Consider the following 19,707-nt stretch of genomic DNA (forward strand, 5'->3'; position numbering starts at 1 on the left):
TGCTCAGGAACCTCAGAGGAGAAAGAACAGGTTGTCCAAAGATACCCACCACTTGTATGTTTTTCTGGGTCTGGGTGAAACAAGAAAGGTCAGCAGAAATTGCATAATGCCTGGCTCCAGGATCCACAAGAAAGTCCAAGGAAAGATTAAGGCAGGAGAAGGAAAGCACATACAGGATTCTCCCAAGCCCAGTTCTGAGGCTCCCCTATGTCAGTTTCGCTCATTATTTTGCACCTTTTGCCAATTATTTTGTGTGATTTCCTGGGAGGAAGAGTCTCCTGATGGAGGTGGTAAAGCTCCATAGGTTGCATCTCTCGCATCTTCCTCAGTCTCTTCCAGCGTTCCTTTTTCCGGTGTCCTGGCTTCTTACAGTAGTGACATACTGACTTTTCATTAGGGAGTCCTGTCGTATTTATTGGCAGCCCCAGAAAAGGGTTTGCTCCCTTTGTTAGTAATTCTAACTGGGCAAGTAACACGGCATGCAGTCTTGATTTTCTTTTTGTCTTCTCCTTTCTCCATTTTTTTTTCAAAACTGGATTGCTGTTGCCAATACCTAAGAAACTGTGTAGCCTTGCCATCCAAATACGTTTTCTCTTACTTGTGCTTGAATTCCAGCAACAAGGCTACCATGTAAGTGGAAAGGATTAAGGGTCTAATTCTGATCTGCCCCCAAATCCATCCCTATTAATTTAGAAAATGCCTCCATGAGTCACTGATGAAAATCAGTGGGAGACTCAGCCATCCAAGGCACTGCTGCTTCTTCCAGGTCACCTTTTGCAGAAAGATGTCAAAGACTGCCATCAGCAGTGCCTCACAGTGGGTGTCCAATGCGTGAGGAGCAGCCTGAGCAGTTGGAAGAGGTGCCTGAGGCCTCCTGGTGAGGGGGTTATCATTTGCCCCATCATGCTTGTTCCATTTGTCGAGCAGAGTCATCCAGAGGCAACACTCCATGCAGCAGCCAGTCTCCAGCCTCGTGCACAGGGCCGTAGACTGAAGACATGCTGCAGAGCACCTTGGCACATTTTGCAGATCTTTCCTCAGTGCTGGAAAATAACTCTTAAGATAGATAATATCAGGAAAAGAGGGCATTTCTTCTCTTACCACGTCTGATCACCCAGCAGTCCTGGGTAACTTCTAAAAGGCGTTTGAGTCCCTGGAGCCCCAAAGGAATAGGGCTGATTTTCTTCGTGCTGAGATGAAAAGTAAGTTGGTTTGTATGGCACTATAGTTTGAATCTCTTACTCTTTAGTAGCCTGACTCTTTTTGTTTCCCCTTTCTTCCAGGTTATCCAGGCAACCATTTGCCAAGCTCATGCCTTAATTCTAGGACAGTCTCTTATCCAAGTTCTCAGACTCCTTCTTCCTTCCTCTTAATCATTTCTGCTTCCCTGGCTATGTTTTGTGTGTCAAGTATAGGGGGAGTCTTGGAGGTGGACTCTGAACATTTGATAAGGCTGACAATCCTCCCGCTTCCAAAGGAGAGTCATCCCCAGATCCTAAAGCTATTGGGAACCATCCCTCCAAGAAGTCATCATCTCCTTCTGCTAGGTCTCAAATTGAGGCAAAGAAGGGGGAGGGGGAGTGGAGGGAACAGAAGGAGCAACAGCAGAGAAGGGTTGAGAACCTAGAGAAAGAGACAGGAGCTTTCAGTTTCTTAATCTCTTCCTTCAGTTTCTTAATTCATTCTTTATGGCTGTCCAGTTCATTCCTTCATTTATTTCCTGAGATCCAGAGATACCAATAATCCCTTTATTGTAAATAGGGTTTTCCTAAAAATCTCTGTAGATAAACTCATTTGTTGACTTCCTATGAGCCTTCCTCTGGCCATTGCAAAGCAGGATTTTTATAAGCATGCCTATTCTAAACACGACAGAGTAAAATCAGCCTTTTAAGAAAGACACCTGCTGGCAGGCTTCTTGTATTTTTCTACCATCAAAGCCCATGGTGAATCATACGTGACTTTCGAGCCTGTATTACCCATTTTGCTCACTAGTAACTCAAAATTTGCAGTGAAGGTATGGAATCTTCCTTGGGAACCCAATCCCACTGAGCTAAAGTAGTCAAAGGAATGCTTTTTAGCAAACATTCAGGGTCTCTTACCTCATCAAAGGTGGCCACAGATCTTCTGAGAAATTCACGGAAGAACTCACTTGAAGTATACCATCCTTACAGCCAAACTGCTGAAATAAAAAAGGAATCGAGGCCCAAAGGAACATGCTAATTCATAAATATAAAATTAGCTATTTTTATTACTGAGAAAAAAAACCCTGAATGCATGCAGATATAGCCTATAAGTGGCTACAGAACTATAAGGAATTTTCTTCTGTATTTATATGGAATTAAAGCTACAGTTCTTAATCATCCTACTTTTGTAATCAACACTCAACAGATAGTTAATTTGCACCAGTAGCTACATTGTGCTTACGCTAACATCCTATTTTTCACAATTTCTTACCAGGCTCATTCTGTTTCTATAATCCTTTATCAGAACCTCCTACAGTTGCCCTTATATTGTATCCAGCACATATAATTAGTCACATCCTTCCACATGCTTCTAAGGTTACATGAAGGTCAGTCTCCCACAACCTCTCCTGCACGGTGGAAGTCACCTGGTAGTCAGGCTTTAATGTTACTAGGGATGATTCTGGGCCTCGTTAGCTGGCAGGGACTTCCAAGACGGCGGCAAGGATTTCCTAGTCAGCATTCATTTCTTTGGCCTGATCGGAAGACTGGCTGGCAAAGTATTGGAGACTCAGGGACCCACCCTACACATTCCCACTCACCTGCCTTTCCCTCCCCCTGGAGAAGATAAGACAGTAGCCTGCCCCTGTGTGAGATCTAAGGCTGGGCCAAGGATGTAAGCCCGCTGCTAACTGCATTCAATCTGATTTCAAGTCCCTGTGGGGCTTTACTATACCTGGACATGCAATTACTATGTTTTAGAGAAAGCACGCCTTCGACTTTATAAAGTGTTGCCAAATTGCTCTCCTGAATAGTTATACCAATTCACACTCCCACCTGTAATGTATGAGTTCCTGCTTTCACACATCCTTGGCAACATCTGGTGTTTGCAGACTTTATTCTTTCCAATCTGATGAGTGTAAAGTGGTGTCTAATTTTGGCTTTAATTTGCATTTCTTCACTACTGAGCATCTCTTCATGTGTTTGTTGGTCATTTGGATTTCCTCCTCTGTGTTCACTGTTCATATCATTCGCCTTAAAAAAAGAAAAAAAAATGGTTACCCTTCTCGATGTATAGGAATAGTTTATATATTCTGAGTACTAGCCTTTTGATTAGTCCTATATGTTGCACATACCTTCTTCCAGTCTGTGGTATTTTTATTCTGTTTATGGGGTCTTTTGCATAAAGAAGTTCTATGTACTCATAGCACTTTCCCTTGATAACATGTGATTGCGTGTCTCCTTTAAGAAGTATTTTCCTATCCTGATTTGAATACCTCCTATAATTTCTTCTAGAAGTTTTACAGTATTCCTTTTCATATTTAAATCTTTGATCGATCTACAGTTTGGTTTTGTGTATAGTATAAGATAAAAATACAGTCTTATTTTTTCGTGTAAGTAACCAATTGCCCTAGTACCATTTGTTAAATGGTCTATCTTTTCTTCACTGATTTTTAATGACTCTTTTATCTTTTATACTCACATGTGTGAATGTGTGTGTGTGTGTGTGTATCACCTTAGGCTCGCTTTTCTGTTACGTATTTTCTATTTTTTAATCTTTACCTCTGCCAATATAACACTGACTGGAGGTCTGTAGTCTTGGTTACTAAGCATATTGATAGCTCATGGGGAAGTTCCTACTGTTTTCTTCTTCAAAATTGCTTAACTATTCTTGGCCTTTTGTTTTTCCATATTAGTTTTAGGATCAGCTTCTCAAGTTCCATAAGAAAGCCTTTGAGGATTTTTATTGGAATCGCACTGTACTTACGGACTAATTTGAGAATTGCTTTCGTCAAAAATTGAGTCTTACCAACCGTGACAATGGTGTATTGTTCCTTTCATTTAAATCTTCTCTTATGTCCTTTAATACGGGTTTTCAATTTTCATTTTCTGTATAAAGCTTTTGCATATCTTTTCTTCTGTAGATTTGTTTAGTTTTGTTCTGACAGATGGGATCATTTTTTAAATTAAAATTTTAAATTGGTTTTTCTGGTGTATAGCAACACTATTGAACTAGAATCTTATATCTTCAATGTAATAACATATTGTCAAAGAAGATTGTTTGTATGATACAGATTCCTGATGTCTGTTGAAATCTGTTCTGTGGCCTAGTGCACACTCAATTTTATAAATCTTCCATGTATAAAATATTTTCTTTAATTTTGTACATAGTTTTGTATATGTTCATTAGATCAAGCTTGTTAACTGATTGTTTCCAGTCATCTATATTCTTACTAAATGTTTTCTGCTTCACCTGTCGGTATAACTTGTCCATTTCTTCTAGTTAATCCTGTGATCTTTTGCATTACTCATATGAAGACTGAGTTTACAATTATTGTAGCTTCCTTGTGAATTGTTACCTTTTAACAATTATGTCATAACATTTTTATCCCTACTAATGTTTTTGCCTTAAAATATTTTTTTCTCATATTAGTAGAGATTTATCAGTTTTCTTTTGGTTTATGGCATGACTAATGTAACAGTTAAGGATGTGTTTAGCTGCAAATAACAGAACCCTTGACTATAGTTTCTTAAACAAATTGGGAGGGTTATATCTTCTCACATAACAAGATCAGAGACAGATGTGGGTCCATCTGCTCAGAAAGTCAGTCTCTTTCTGTGTTTCTATTTACCCTTCACAGCGTGGCACCTTTCGTCCTCCTGCTTGTCTTCTCCCTGTGAGGTTTCCTGTGATGGGAGTTGGGGGGTGTGGGGCGGAGGGGAAGAGGAGGATAATGAGAACAGCCTTTATTGTCAGTATTACATGGGATAATATCCTGTTTTAGCACCCATAGAATCTTTGTCCCTTGATTGTAAATGGTTTGCTGTTTACACACATTTTCTGAAAGTTCTTTAATTAGAAGATGGAATCTTCTATTTCTACAGGAAAATGTGACAGTTGCCCTTACCAAATGAAATCACCAGGAAGAAAATGCTTATGCAGTCCTCTCTTTAGAGCCAGAAGCAGTTAAATGCTCAAGTCTCAGTAAACCAAATGTCATTAATGACTAGCAAAGCATAATACACTTAGATTTCAAAGCATTCATACAAATTAAAAATATAGTTAGGTTTTAGCAAGTTGAGTTTTTGTATTTAGGAATAGTTGAGATATATATTCTCTCAAGAGATGATACCATCATTTTCTTTGGTTTTTCAGGAGAGTGATTAAATTTCAGTATTCTCCATGAAACCTAACATCACTTTGGATTATTTGCTGGGGCATTAGTGAGGCCATTGGGTAGCCCTTCTTACCTAGAAAATGTGACCTCAAATTCCCCCTTCCCTTATCCCTTTCTTTGAAACTTCCAGGGCATCTGATTTCACCTCTAATCTTGCCCCAGACCATTAGGATGAGTTCATGGAATATAAACAGACTCTGTGGTTTTCCTTTATAGCCTTCAATATCTACAGAGCAAGTTGTTCTATTTTTGTTTTGTCCTTAAAACGATTAACCAGATTTAGATGATTCTAGTGCTTCCTGGGAGACGTCTAGAACAAAACATTAATATACCTAATGTTTTGTGTTAAAAATTAACAAAACATTTGCTTACCTTATTTCATTCAGCCCTCCTTAGCCCCAAGAAGTAAAAAACATCTATCTCCATCACAGATGAGAAATGGAGTCTTCAGAGCTCAGACTGCAAAAGAACATAATTATTGCAGTCGAAGTAGGAGACTCTTTCTTTAAAGACATTAGAATAAGCGTTATTTTGAATTATTAGGTTAAAGTGCACAAGCAGAGCATGGTACTAGATAAATATTTATTGAATGATTACACTTTCAGCTGAGTATTTTCTTGTAGGCATTAAGACTGCTAATCCAATTTTGAATGCCCTTTTGTCGTCGTTAATCCTTGTCCAACACAATGTTGTTAAACAGAAACCAGGTGTCTTTTTCCCTGAAGGCCATGGAAGCGTTCCTCATGTGAGGTTAAGCCTTGTGAACATATTTTTCCTTTTAGTGCATGTGTGCACATAGTTTGCATTGGTCACCTGATAAACCTTGTGCACGATTTCATCACTGGATTGAAATGTACACATGAGAACCTTGAGAAGGAAAAGTTTTTAGAAACTCTTAAGTATTCCATCCCACTGTTTTTACAGGTTTTTTCTGTGTGACTTTTTTTTCCATTTGACTGAAATTATCCTTGCTCTGGTTTAGGCCCCATCCTTTTTTCCCTACTCTGATCAAAAAGAGCTTGTACCTTTCTGACTAGGGTTAACCTTTACAACGTTGCCTTTGAAAACTCACTTCCCTTTCTCCTCCGCACGATAATTATCCCAACTTTTAAGGATTTTTTTCTGGCAGATTTTCAGCTTCTAGGTTATCTTAATATTTCTCTGAGCTGCACAACTCCACCTTAGATTTGAAATCTCCTATCACTGTTGTCATGATGTGATCATTTCAGTTTATAAACTTGAATTCCTTAAGTTGCATTTAGGTTTTGTTGTGTTTTAAGTGTTCTGAAATAATTTTTCAGCCATGGAAACAAAGAAGTATTTTCCTGCCGAGGAATAAAATTGGCTGTGGATTGGTTTTTGGAAAGAGGCCACAAAGATGTTACCGTTTTCGTTCCTGCTTGGAGAAAAGAGCAGTCCCGCCCTGATGCTCTCATTACAGGTAAGCCCCGTTAGCTCTTTGTTCTCAGCTTCCATAGACACCTGTGCAGGTTGCTGGCACAGTCAAGCATTTCACTGAACACTCTTACTCTGTTTCTGTCTCCTCAGTCTATGTGACCACCACATTCTCTTGGTTGGGATATTAAAGTTATTTTGGGGTTTAATTATCTGATTATGTTAACTAAACAGTAATCCTTCCTACAGAGGGCACTTTCTCTCTCTTTTTTTTTTTAATTTGGAAACTTTTTACTTCAAATTTTGTAAAATTATGACCTTTAGAGACACAGTAGGAGTCAGGAGACCTAGACTTTCTTTGCCATTTATGAGCCATCAGACTTTGAGCAACACACTGAACCTCTTTGGACCCCAATTTTCTCATCTGCTGTATGAAATTGGACTAGGTGACAATCGAATTTTAATGACTGCAGATCAAAAAAGACCTGTGAGACCTTGGGGGTATGCTATCTGATGTCAAGAAGAAGGAAATGACTCGATCCCAATAAAGTATCTGTATTTTGCATTATTTTGTTTTTTTTTTTTTTTTTTTTTGCTTGAGGAAGATTGTCCCTGAGCTAACATCTGTGCCAGTCTTCTTCTGTTTTATATGTGGGTCACTGCCACAGCATGGCCTGATGAGCGGCATGTAGGTCCACGCCTGGGATCTGAACCCACAAACCCTCTACAGCTGAAGCCAAGTGCATGAACTTAACCACTGTGCCAGGAGCTGATTCCTATTTTGTAATTTTTAAATGGAGGAGTTTCAGGCAAAGACGTCCTCTGTAACTGTTAATTATTGTTGCTGAGCATTTTCTCAAGAGATTCTCCGTCAGCATCCAGCCATTCTCGCCCTTCTCTCCATCTCCAAAATTAACAAAAACTGAGTAATCTGTGAAACTCCAGCACTTTGCAAATCAAAAACAAACGGAGAAACTACCTATCATGTACCCAAAGAGGAGATTATTTTAAGACTTTATTTTTATCTATAACCATTAAATCATTGAACTAGCATAAGAATAGATAGGCAAGTTACAGTGGAGTCCAGAGCCAAGGAATCAGACCTCACCTATATAAACTAAAGTGAGAGGGGTGGGTATCATTCAACCAGCAGTACCAAGACCTTTCATAACTCTTTGGGAACAATATACATATTTAGATCCTTATCTTAGACCATATAACAATAAATTCCAGATGGCTGAAGAATTAATTGTCAACTCAAACCATTAGAGACTATAAATAGTCTTTGAATAGCTAGAGAAGACCTTTCTAAATTTAAAATTTTTAGAAGAAATTACGAAGGAAAAGATGGATTTAATTGCATCAAAATGTAAACTTCTGTATTTTGGAAAACTTTCTTGAAAATGAGAAATTTTCTTATTTGCCTGAGAAAAAAATACAACAAATAAGCAAAGAATCCATGTCTTTAACATATAAAGAGCTCATACACAATAAAACAAACACCAAGCTCTCCCAATGTATAAATGGTACCATGGTAGGAACAGGCAGCTCACAGAAGAATGCAGGTGCCTAACGAGAGAGCAAACTGTTCAACCTCATCAGTAATTAAAGAAATGCACATTTGAACAACTTTTATTTTTCACCCATCAAATTGGCAGAGATTAAAAAACTGATCATACTCAACGCTCTTAGGGAGTTCCTCCTACACTGCTGTGGAAACATGAACGGTTACAGCCTTTCTGGAAAATAGTTTGATTTTAAAATGTTAGTACTCAAATCTGCTAGTTCCCCTTCTAGGAATAATTCCGCAGAAGATAAGCAGAGGTATGGGAAAGATTTATGACCACAAAGACAGTCAGCACAGCATTACTCATAATAGAAAAAAATGGAAACAAACCATACATTCATCAGAAGGATGACTTAATAAATTAGTATATGTCTATATGATAGAATATGTCTTAAATATTTAGGCAGAATCCTTAGTGATCTGAAGAAGTGCTTTTTTTTTACATAAAAGGCAGGTTTCATTATTGTGTGTGTGTGTGTGTATATACACACATATACATACATGCATGCATACACACATACATATCAACAATGGAAAGAAAAAAATAACAGAAAATGACTAGAAGTAAATATATCACAATAGGAACAGTAATTGCCTCTGGGTCGTGGTTTCCTCAGGTCTTACTTCTCCCTACTTCTTAGTACTTTTTCTTACTTCCCTAATTCTGTACAGGGAACATACGATACTTTAAAAGTCAGGGAGAAAAACTGAAAAAGAAAAAACAATCTTTAAATGTGTGAATAACTGGAAAGCTTCTTGAGCGTAAAAGGACTATGAGATCAGGAAGAAGAGAAGATGATAACACCCAGGGTGAGGTGTGGCTGGGTTGGATTTCTAAAATCCCAGCGTGCTGGTCTCTGGAACACGTCAGTGTGGTGCAGGCTACTGTTGTCAGAGGTTGTTAGGTGTTTTCTCCCCGAGCGTAATAATTCTCTTGACCAAAACCCTCAACCAGATAGTACCTGGTAAATTGAAGAATCCAGTGTTTTTTCACTATACCAAAAGAGAAACTTGATAAGAAATATTTTAAAGTTCAAAAGTATAAAGATCAATTTAGTTGCATCAAAATTTAAACTTCTGTATTTGGGGAAACGTTATATCTCAGATATAGATTCAGAGTAGCACTTTTGCCGGTTTTCTGTTGATTTAACAAATATTTTAAAAGCAAGTGCTAAACTGTGTGCCCGGTACTGTGCTAGGAACTGGGGATTCAGTTAACTTACTAGCTATTCTGAACCGGTATTTAAGTTAGGAGGATGCGTTCTAACTAGTTATCGTTTATTACTTTTCACTAACAATCATCCTAATTAGCGTCCTTTCAACCTCATTAACTGTTAGAGAAATGCACACTCAGCAAGATGACGCTGGCTGGTAATCCCCACACTTGTTCCTCCGGTCACTTGGGTGATGGTCCAGGCGTAACATATATGAGTAAACACTCCCACGAGTAAAGGTCATGGATCATTCATGGCACGGTGAATAAACTGGGAGAGCTCCGAATAGACATCTTTAAGTGGCTCGTGTGTTCATTCCACAGGCATTTGTTGAGTTTCTGCTGATGTGCTTCCTGTTCTGGGGGCTGACGAGACAAAGATAAACGAGACGTGGCACCTGCCCTCAAAGCGCTTATCGGGGAGCACACGACATAATTATAGCATGACAAGTCCTTTAGTTGAGACTGGGCTTTTGATTTTGTCTTGGTTTATCTGTGATTTTTTAAAGGAGATCAACAATTCCACACATCTATTAAACAAAATTTCATGGACGGACACGGGATTTATTGAGAGCGTCCCAGGCTCTGTGCTAGGGGTTTTCCACGTGCTGATCACTCCCGGGTTCCTTAGAGCCTGCCAGCTGTGCTCGAGGACGGGAAGAAACAGGCCTAGTAAAACTGGGATGGCCGTTAAAGACAGTGGCCGAACCTGAGATTTCTCTGTGATTTGCTGATTCTAACACCCCCATCTCTTCCACTTCTACTCTGCTGCTTTTCTAAACCGAAGTTCTGTTCTGTATGAACTCATTTGTCGGGAACATCATGAAATCTATGTCCAGTGGTAGAGCTAGCTGACCCATATTGCTCTTCCATTCCCCCTTCCTCGTCCCCTGCTCATACTTCTGTCGTGGCAGTTGCCACCCTTGCTGACCTAGTTTACATGTTTGTCCAATCCAGTAACAGACCTCCTCGAGGAGAAGTCATTCTTGATCTTGGTGGCCACCGACACTTAGCACAGGACATACTATAGAGTAGGCATGTAGTAATTGTTCGCTGAAGAGATAGATTTGAAAACATTAGTAACTGCAGTTAATAAGCGCTGAGAAGTAGCGAGCCTTTGTTTTTTTTAATCATGACATCCATCAGCTTATCCTTGGCACTCTGTGCCAGAACTTACAATGGTGGGAAGACAGGGAGCCCAGGAGCAAAAGTAGGAAGAAGGAATGGTTGAGAGAGAATTTTTATCATCAATCAAAATATGAACTCTAGCACCATTTTTTTAAAACAACTGAACAGTCAGTAGCGTTACAGAGTGCTGTAAGAATATGCCAACCACAGACGGAATGAGCATCCCTCTGCCTGGGCTTTTTCTCTGTGTGGCTGTTTTCCTCACATGATCACTTCTCATGTCTTCCTCACTCAGTCCAGCCCCCGCAAGAATGCTGGCATTTGTGACCATGTGTTTCATGGGAAAGGACACACAACACCTAATGGCCGTGTCCGCAACAACCGTTCTGACTTCCCTGCCTCCTTTCTCGTGGAACCTTCTGCCCTTTGCTACCTCAACTGTTTCTTCTACTTCTTTTCAAACTCTCCCACCCTCACACCCCTTTATTAGATGCTTGGTTAGAACAGCTTTGGGCTAAGAATGGGTGAGAAGCTGTGTTCCTAGTGGTGGTGCTGGCGGCTCCAGCTCCGCGGCAAAAACTTTATGTAGTGAAAATCAGAATTGGCTCAGCCATGTTTAAGTTTTAGACTTTTAAACGTTTTAAAATTTCTATGACTTGAAAATTTTAAACTTTTTATGTTTTTTAAGTTCACTTTTTTTGCCTATTTTTAAAGCCTTTGTTATTGAAAATCCTGAAGGGAAAATATTATTGGGAGTTACAAATTTCCTACATGTACAAACTGTAAGTCGCAATCCTTAATTAAATGATTACATATGTCTAGTTCATGTTATAAAAGCTTGCTTTGTATTCAAGTTGCTAAATGTGTTATGTAGGTGTTTATCCCTGAAATTCTACCCTGATTATTCTTGTAGATCAAGAAATTCTACGTAAATTGGAGAAGGAGAAAATCCTGGTGTTCACACCATCCCGGCGAGTCCAGGGGAGGCGAGTGGTGTGCTATGATGACAGGTTCATCGTGAAGCTGGCTTTTGAGTCAGATGGTATAATTGTGTCCAATGATAACTACAGGGATTTGGCTAATGAAAAACCAGAATGGAAGAAGTTCATAGACGAGCGATTATTAATGTATTCATTTGTCAATGACAAGTAAGTAAAACCATTTACTCACCAGTAATACTGCTTCCCTGAAAATCTAACCATCTGGCCGGTGCCACAGAAGCCCTCTCTGTGCCACTGACCAGACCTAAGACAGGTTTCCTCCAACAACTGATTTCCCCACTAACCCTCAGTGGGAGCCAGAAAAACTGCAGTCATTGTGTGAGTGACAGGCCCTGCCCTTCCCTGTAAGTCATCGACAGAGAGAGTCTTCTAGGACTCTGAGCAACTTGTAGTAGCTGACAGAGGGGGAATTTCCATCCTCAGAGAATGCAGATTTTGAGCTATTGACCCTGAGAACACTGCCTTTCAGAATCTACTTAAAGCATTGATAGCTTACTTAAATATATGATGTTTTAAATATGATCTTTTTAAATGTTATACCAATGTAAGACTCTAGTCATGATTAAGTTGATAAATGGATAAATGACATGAACAAGCGAATCTCCTGAGAAATAAGTATATTTACCAATATGGTAATCTACAAGGAGTCTATTTTTTCACCCATTTAATTCACAAAAATGTCTTTGAACAGGGCTTACGCTGTTAAAGATGTAATGAAACTGTTTTACAGTTTGGCATGGTTTAGTGGAAGCCTGAAAAATACGTATACCCTCCCTAGCCAATAATCCCATTTCTTGGAATATATAATGAGGAAAAAAGGAAGACCAGATATGTTCATTTCTATTTAATTTATAATTTCAAGAATTCAAAGGCAACTAACATTACAACAGAAATCAATTAAATTGTGATACATCTCCTAGTGGAATATTATTCAGCTGTTCAGAATTATGATTATGAAGGCTATTAGGAAACATGGAAAATATCTCTGTTAAAAAGACAAATTGTGTTTGTAAAATGATGTATGCATACAGAAAAATGACTGAAATGCAACACATATAGGATTGAGTGACTTCGTCTTCTGTTTTTAAACTTTTAAGGTCGCCACATTGTTTTTATGATAGTAAACACTATAATTGCTAAGTGTTATTACTCATCCATATTGACACTCCCTTAAGAGTACATACATTGTTCACATTTTATGGGTAAATACTTGAGTTATTTCAAGTTCAAACAGTGACGTAACTAGTACTAGAACTCTTCAATCCTAATTTATTTTCATTACACGTGCCATAAATTCTTGCTTCCATTGGACAGTCAATCCAAAATAATAAGTTTATTTCCTTAAGATTTTTTCTATCTTAGTTGAAGAAGCACCTTAGTATAATGGGAAGAGATTGGACTATGGAGTTAGATATAATTGAATCTTGTCTATGCAATGTGAACTTAGATAAAAATTACTTAATTCATCTAAAGCCTAAATTAGGAAAACGTAGTAATCTGTAAAGTGGAGCTCATACTTCAAGGGATTATTGTTAGGATGAAATGAAATGCTGTGTGCACGGCGTCTGACACGTAACGGCTGTTTGGTTCGTTTCAGTCTTCCTGTTCCTTTCTGCCACTTCGCACTTCCCTTCCTCAGCTGCTCCTCACTCTTCACAGGGGTGATGTTTCTAAGCTGTCCTAAAACATCGTTGTGATCATTTCCTAAAGTCCTTACAAAATCCCAAGACTGGGAGGAAGGAAGAATTAATTAGAACATACCAGGCTCAAAACTTGTTTGAATTAAAACAAATACAAGTTCAGCTTGAAACATTTTAATTTTGTTTTCATTAAGAAAGGAAAGCTTCATGTACTTCTATTTTTATCCTGTAAATGTTGAATCAAAATACTTGGATTAAAATTTCAAAAAAATACCTAGAGTAAACAAATCTTTACACTCTGTCTTTATAATTCCATCACCAACCTCCTACTTAGGTACGGTTTTGTGTTACATCCATGACAGGTTCATGCCCCCTGATGATCCTCTTGGCAGACACGGCCCAAGCCTGGATAATTTTCTGAGGAAGAAACCTATTGTTCCTGAACACAAGAAGCAGCCTTGTCCATATGGTAACTTTCTTTACGAGTATTTAATATATACCTTTAGAGCACAATATGTTGTTAAACTTTTGTTAATAAAAATAACATTGTAAATTTTGGATGGCATAGTATGTAGTTCTTTTGGTTGCAATTAAATTTAAGAAAAAAATAATTGTTTTTACCTAGTTGGGATCAATGCAGATGCATTTCCCTGAATTAAAACATGGTTCCAAAAACTCAGTTAATTATAATGAAGTTAATTATCAGGTAGGTAAAAATGTAGAGTTCTTATATTTAGATACACATCAGATTAGCATGGTTTGATCAGATTATGGCAGTACAATCTGCTCTTCAAAGCAGAATGTCTTATCTGATTGAAAAGTCATATTGGAAGAGAAGAGAAGAGAAGAGCAGGTAGGAGTTGAGGACACTGGGTATTAAACTCTGGAGGTGATTATTAATCTTTCAACCAACTTTCTTACTGCTCTTGATAGTAGTGAAGCAGAAAGACTGAAAGGTGGCATTTCTCAAAAGCAAGGAGCAGAGGACCACGCAGCATAGCTCCCATTTCTGCCTTTGTTTCTTTCACTAGTTAAAATAATAGTGCCAGACTGAGTTTTCAGAATCTGGTGGTCTGCCCCTTCGCCTAACGAATTTTGCTCTTCACAGGGAAGAAGTGTACCTATGGACACAAGTGCAAATACTATCATCCTGAAAGGGGCAGTCAGCCTCAGCGGTCAGTGGCTGATGAACTTCGTGCCATGTCTAGAAATACAGCAGCCAAAACTGCAAACGAAGGCGGACTGGTGAAAAGCAACAGCGTTCCCTGCAGCACTAAGGCCGATAGCACTTCTGATGTCAAACGAGGTGCTCCAAAGAGGCAATCGGATCCAAGCATCAGGACTCAAGTCTACCAAGACCTAGAGGAAAAGCTTCCTACCAAAAACAAATTGGAAACCAGGTCTGTCCCTTCCTTAGTTAGTATCCCGGCTACTTCTGCAAAACCCCAAAGCACTACATCTTTAAGCAATGGCCTTCCATCTGGAGTTCATTTCCCACCTCAGGATCAAAGACCACAGGGACAATATCCTCCAATGATGATGGCAACCAAAAATCATGGAACGCCAATGCCTTATGAACAGTATCCAAAATGTGACTCGCCTGTTGACATTGGATATTATTCCATGTTGAATGCATATCCAAATCTGAGTATCTCAGGCCCGCGAAGTCCTGAAAGGCGTTTCTCCTTAGACACGGATTATAGGATAAGTTCTGTAGCTTCTGACTGCAGCAGTGAAGGGAGCATGAGCTGTGGGAGCAGTGACTCGTATGTGGGGTACAATGACCGGTCCTACGTCAGTTCTCCTGACCCACAACTCGAAGAGAATTTGAAGTGTCAACACATGCACCCTCACAGCCGCCTTAATTCCCAACCCTTTCTGCAGAATTTCCACGACCCCTTAACCAGAGTGCAAAGTTACAGTCATGAAGAACCAAAGTACCATCACAAGCCTCCTCTTCCACACCTGGCTGTGCATCTGCAGCACCCAGCTGTGGGGGCCCGGTCCAGTTGTCCTGGCGATTACCCCTCTCCTCCAAGTTCAGCACACTCAAAGGCACCACACCTAGGGCGGTCCTTAGTGGCCACAAGAATAGACAGCATTTCTGACTCTCGGCTGTATGACAGTTCTCCTTCAAGACAGAGAAAGCCTTACTCCCGCCAGGAAGGGCTGGGAAGCTGGGATAGGCAGAGTTACGGAATTGATGTGTACGGCTATCGGCAGACTTACTCCTTGCCTGATAACTCCACGCAGCCATGTTACGAGCAGTTCACCTTCCAGAGCCTACCTGAACAGCAAGAGCCGACTTGGCGAATACCGTACTGTGGAATGCCACAAGATCCTCCAAGGTACCAAGACAGCCGAGAGAAGATTTATATCAACCTGTGCAACATCTTCCCGCCTGACCTTGTGAGAATCGTCATGAAAAGGAACCCTCACATGACAGACGCCCAGCAGCTGGCTGCAGCCATTTTAGTGGAGAAATCACAGCTGGGTTATTGAAAGATGATGCATCTTTGTGGTGTTTAGTAGTTTTTGTTCAGCTCAAATGCTGAGGGAGGTTTGCTACAATAGCACATGTGATCTCCTTCTCGGCAAGGAGGTTATATAGTATCCATTTATGTGAAATACTGTATCATGGAATCTGTATGTATAGCCCCACATAGTGGAAGTGTCACAGGATTGCTTTACATTCAAACTTTTTTTTAACATTTCCTTTTTAAAGCTATACCCTTGGCTGGAAATTTTTCCAGTGTGATTTGTTAGATGTATCTGTGATCTTTGATATTAATCTTTGGTGCATCAGGGGTTTATATGCAGCACTTTTTATCCTTGTTTCATGTTTTATTAACTTGGTGTTTGTCTGTCAATTGCAAGCAATTACAATACCTTCAGAATGTTGGACATTTGAGTAGACCTAGCAAACTATTTTTTCAAGCCAAGCTTAATTGGAATCTTTTACAGCTTTTTAAGTTATTTTTATTTGGGGGAAGTGGGCTTCTTTGTGCTATAATCATTATTTATAGAAACAAAGTTATACTACAGCACTGACTTTATATTTTAAACAAAATATAAGTTACCAGTTTATGTTGAATTGGGTAACAGTATATTTTAGAATGATTTACAATATGGCACTTTTCATTGTTTTATTTTGGTTTGGATTTTTTTTTCTGTTAAGTAATTAGTTAATTTAATATGGTTGATTTAAAGCAAAGCAGATGCAATCAATGGAAAAAAATGTTTCCATTTTTTTTTTATGAGTAAGGCAAAAGCCGTAACTGTTGCCATTCAGAGCTTTGTCATCCAGCTATGATGTGCTTCTAGACAGTAGAGACGGAATAGAATTCCTAGATTTCCATTACCCTGTACTTTTAACGTGTTGTCTTTTTGTTTGGGGGCACAACAATACTGGATAAAATAACCCTTTCACAGTACTTGCCTGTTTTTAATGAATCTAATTATTCTCAATGCAACTTTTATATTTAATATACTCTGTAGCTTTCCTGCTATTTATCAAGGCTGGCCTGAGGTGGTTCTCCGTGTTGAGGATATGCAACATTTATTGATAATGCACTATGGAAATGGTGACAGAGGAGTTGTAAATGGTAACTTAAAGTTTTTGTAAGATACTGTATATTTTCCATTTTCCTGAAGGTAGTTTTTTGGGGGGCCTGTTATATTATTAAGGCCAGATTCTTGCCACAAATAGTGTAGTTTTAGATACAGACTGAAGTCTGTTCTAGTATTAGTAAGGGATATTTCTGGTTTCAAAGTCATGGGTTTTGCTAGACGTGAATTCATATTTGTCACTTAGAAGATAGTTATTGCGGTCAGTGGCAGACAGTTGTGTGATTGACAGAACTTCGCTGTTGCTCCAGTTTTTGAATTTTGCTTAGTGTAACAGACTCGTTCTGATCTGTTTCTGTGGTCTGCCTAGATGCCCTGGTTATTCTGATTATTCTACATGCTACGGTTTGAAGTAAAGCCCTGAAAAACCAGAAAGTACCTTTTACTGTTGATACAAATTGTATCTTTTTAACTATAAGAACTATTTGATTTGTAGATCTAGTTAAAACACAAGTGTGTAACTATGATTAGACTTTTGGGCAACATTTTATCCCTTATTTAAATACAAATTTTTTTAAGTAAAATTGAAGTCTAGAATAGCGTAGAAAATAAAAGTAACAATTTAGGTAAATAAAAGTGTCTGTCTTAGTTTTATATAATATATTAAAATATATTAAATAAATTTATTGGCATTTTCTTTCTCCTAAAACTTATCTAGTGTGAACTTAACTTAAAATAAAGGTAAAATGCTGCCTGAAAATAATGTCCAAGCACCTTTGACTAGGATAACATTTTCACTACTTGTGTGACACTGTGTGTCACATGAAGTAGCATTTGGGTATACAGTAAATGCTTCTAAAAGGCATTGTGCATATTGACATATCCAATAATCTGAACCGTGTTCAGCAAACTTAATTCAGGAAAGTGGTGTTCTACACAATTATTGCTGTTGTTTTTGAGGTGAGTGTGGCACTCGTCTCTACCCAGAAATAATTCAGATGGTGCCACACACACCGTTCTGAGTGGCATCTGTCTGAGAGCCCTACCCACTCGTGAAATTGTTCTCCTGATGTCGTCGGTCACTCTCTGTAGAACAAGTTTAAACGTAGAGGCTAAACCAGTGCCAAAATTCGGGTTACAAATGCCTAGGACCTTCTATGTTAGTCGCATTATAAGCCTTTTTTTGTTAGTATGAAATCCTTCTTAAATTGTACTTGTAAGTTTTGCTTCGTTTTTTTATTTCAACATTTTAATTATTTGAAGATTCTGCCAAACTAAGTTTATTTAAAGGAGATCTTAGGTGAAATGTATATCACACCTCTAATCTGGCCTCCTAACGTTTTTAGCTAACTATTTGTCATTGCTTCGTGGATTTTGGACTGGAAAAATAGCATAGCTTGTCGCCACCTGTCCCGAAGTCAGCAGCTCTGAACTATCCACGTGCAAACGCTCCGGTCTAATTAGTAGCGAGTTAAGAAATAGCAGTTTTCTTATGTCAAGAGGACAGTTTGTCCCTCGTTTTCTTTCGAAGCACTGATGTTGCTTTCAGAGCTTAAGAATGAGATATTTGGCAGACTTTCGACACAGCAAGTTCTTAATTATCTAAAGCAATAAGTAAATGGATCCATTATTAAATTAAATCCATAGCTGATCCCAAACCTTCATTTTAGTCAAAACTTTCACCTTGATCATATCTTTTACCAGACTTGCTAATAAGTAGCTGGAGAGAGGTGTGTTAGTAAGTAGTGAAACTGCCGACAGTGGTCAACTGAGAGAAGGAAAGGATTCAGATCGGAACATTGTGCCCCTGAAAATTGACAGAGGGCTGTACTTGACACGATAATCAGCCAGTTCGTTGTCTCTGTGTCTTGGTACAGAGGGAATAGTACCCAGCTGGCCAAATACTGGCCCTTAGTATTTCCTCCTTTCTTGCATGTGGTACGTAAATTTTCAGTCTCTTTTTTATGATCTCTCTATCCTGATGGAGTTTGTCATTGACCTAAACATTTGAAAGAAATGCACACCAGTATAAAATATTTGATACTGTTAGAAACTTGAACTTTGTGTTTTTATGAAAATTCATTTATGAGAATATGTAATATAATTAAAAAGAGCATTTTTATATATATCTACATGCATACATATTTGTTATGAAGTATTAAAAATAGGAGAGTGTATGCTTTTGATGGCTAACTTTTCCTTCATTGAACTATGTTTCCTTGAGTTGCGGAGGACCAAGTCTGGAGTCTGGATGACCAATGAAAAGATCTAGAACCACTTAAATGGAAAGCAACTCTTCACTGGTTTTATTCCTGGTATTTTTAAAGAATTATTTTGATAATTTTAATCGATTGTGTAATTTTAAAACACAAAAAAAAACTTAAAGTAGTAGTGCTTATACAGATAATTATTTAACATGTCTTTTATGGATGTATCTATATGTATATAGACAGTAATATATTTATAAAACAAATATTCTTTGATTATACTGTAGCTGTTAGTTTGTGATAGGTGTGTGTGTGTGTGTGTGTGTGGTGTGTGTTCTTCGTTTTGCGAACTCTCTCGAGCTGTTTTTCCCCCGATTTAATGGCACTTACCGTAAGGTATATTTGGTTTTTGGTTTTTTTGCTGTCCAACTTGCTTTTTCAAGATAAAATAAGATGTACAACTTTCCAGCCGTTCTGTTAGTGTATGGCTCGTCTATTGTATTATCCAACTCCTGGAGAATTCCTGGGTGACCTGAAATCAAGCAGGTTATGGCCAGAGAGAATGTTTATGTTCCAAATAGATTACACATGGGAACTCAGCTAGGATGTTGAGCTTCCTAGGTATATACT

General features: G+C 38.6%; 1 protein-coding gene across 4 annotated transcripts in view; it reads left to right on the forward strand.

Annotated features, from left to right (window-relative positions):
• Window positions 1-17,506, forward strand: part of ZC3H12C (zinc finger CCCH-type containing 12C) — a 64,581-nt gene extending 47,075 nt beyond the window's left edge. For all 4 annotated transcript variants that reach the window (XM_070623067.1, XM_070623070.1, XM_070623068.1 and 1 more), the window contains exons 3-6: window positions 6,661-6,800; window positions 11,576-11,810; window positions 13,666-13,772; window positions 14,412-17,506. In XM_070623067.1, coding sequence (XP_070479168.1) covers window positions 6,661-6,800; window positions 11,576-11,810; window positions 13,666-13,772; window positions 14,412-15,805 — 1,876 coding nt within the window. In that variant the 3' untranslated portion in view covers window positions 15,806-17,506. The remainder of the gene's footprint in view (window positions 1-6,660; window positions 6,801-11,575; window positions 11,811-13,665; window positions 13,773-14,411) is intronic.
• The last annotated feature ends 2,201 nt before the right edge of the window (window positions 17,507-19,707 follow it).

This window comes from Equus przewalskii, chromosome 6 (assembly GCF_037783145.1).
Source record: "Equus przewalskii isolate Varuska chromosome 6, EquPr2, whole genome shotgun sequence".
Taxonomy (NCBI): domain Eukaryota; kingdom Metazoa; phylum Chordata; class Mammalia; order Perissodactyla; family Equidae; genus Equus; species Equus przewalskii.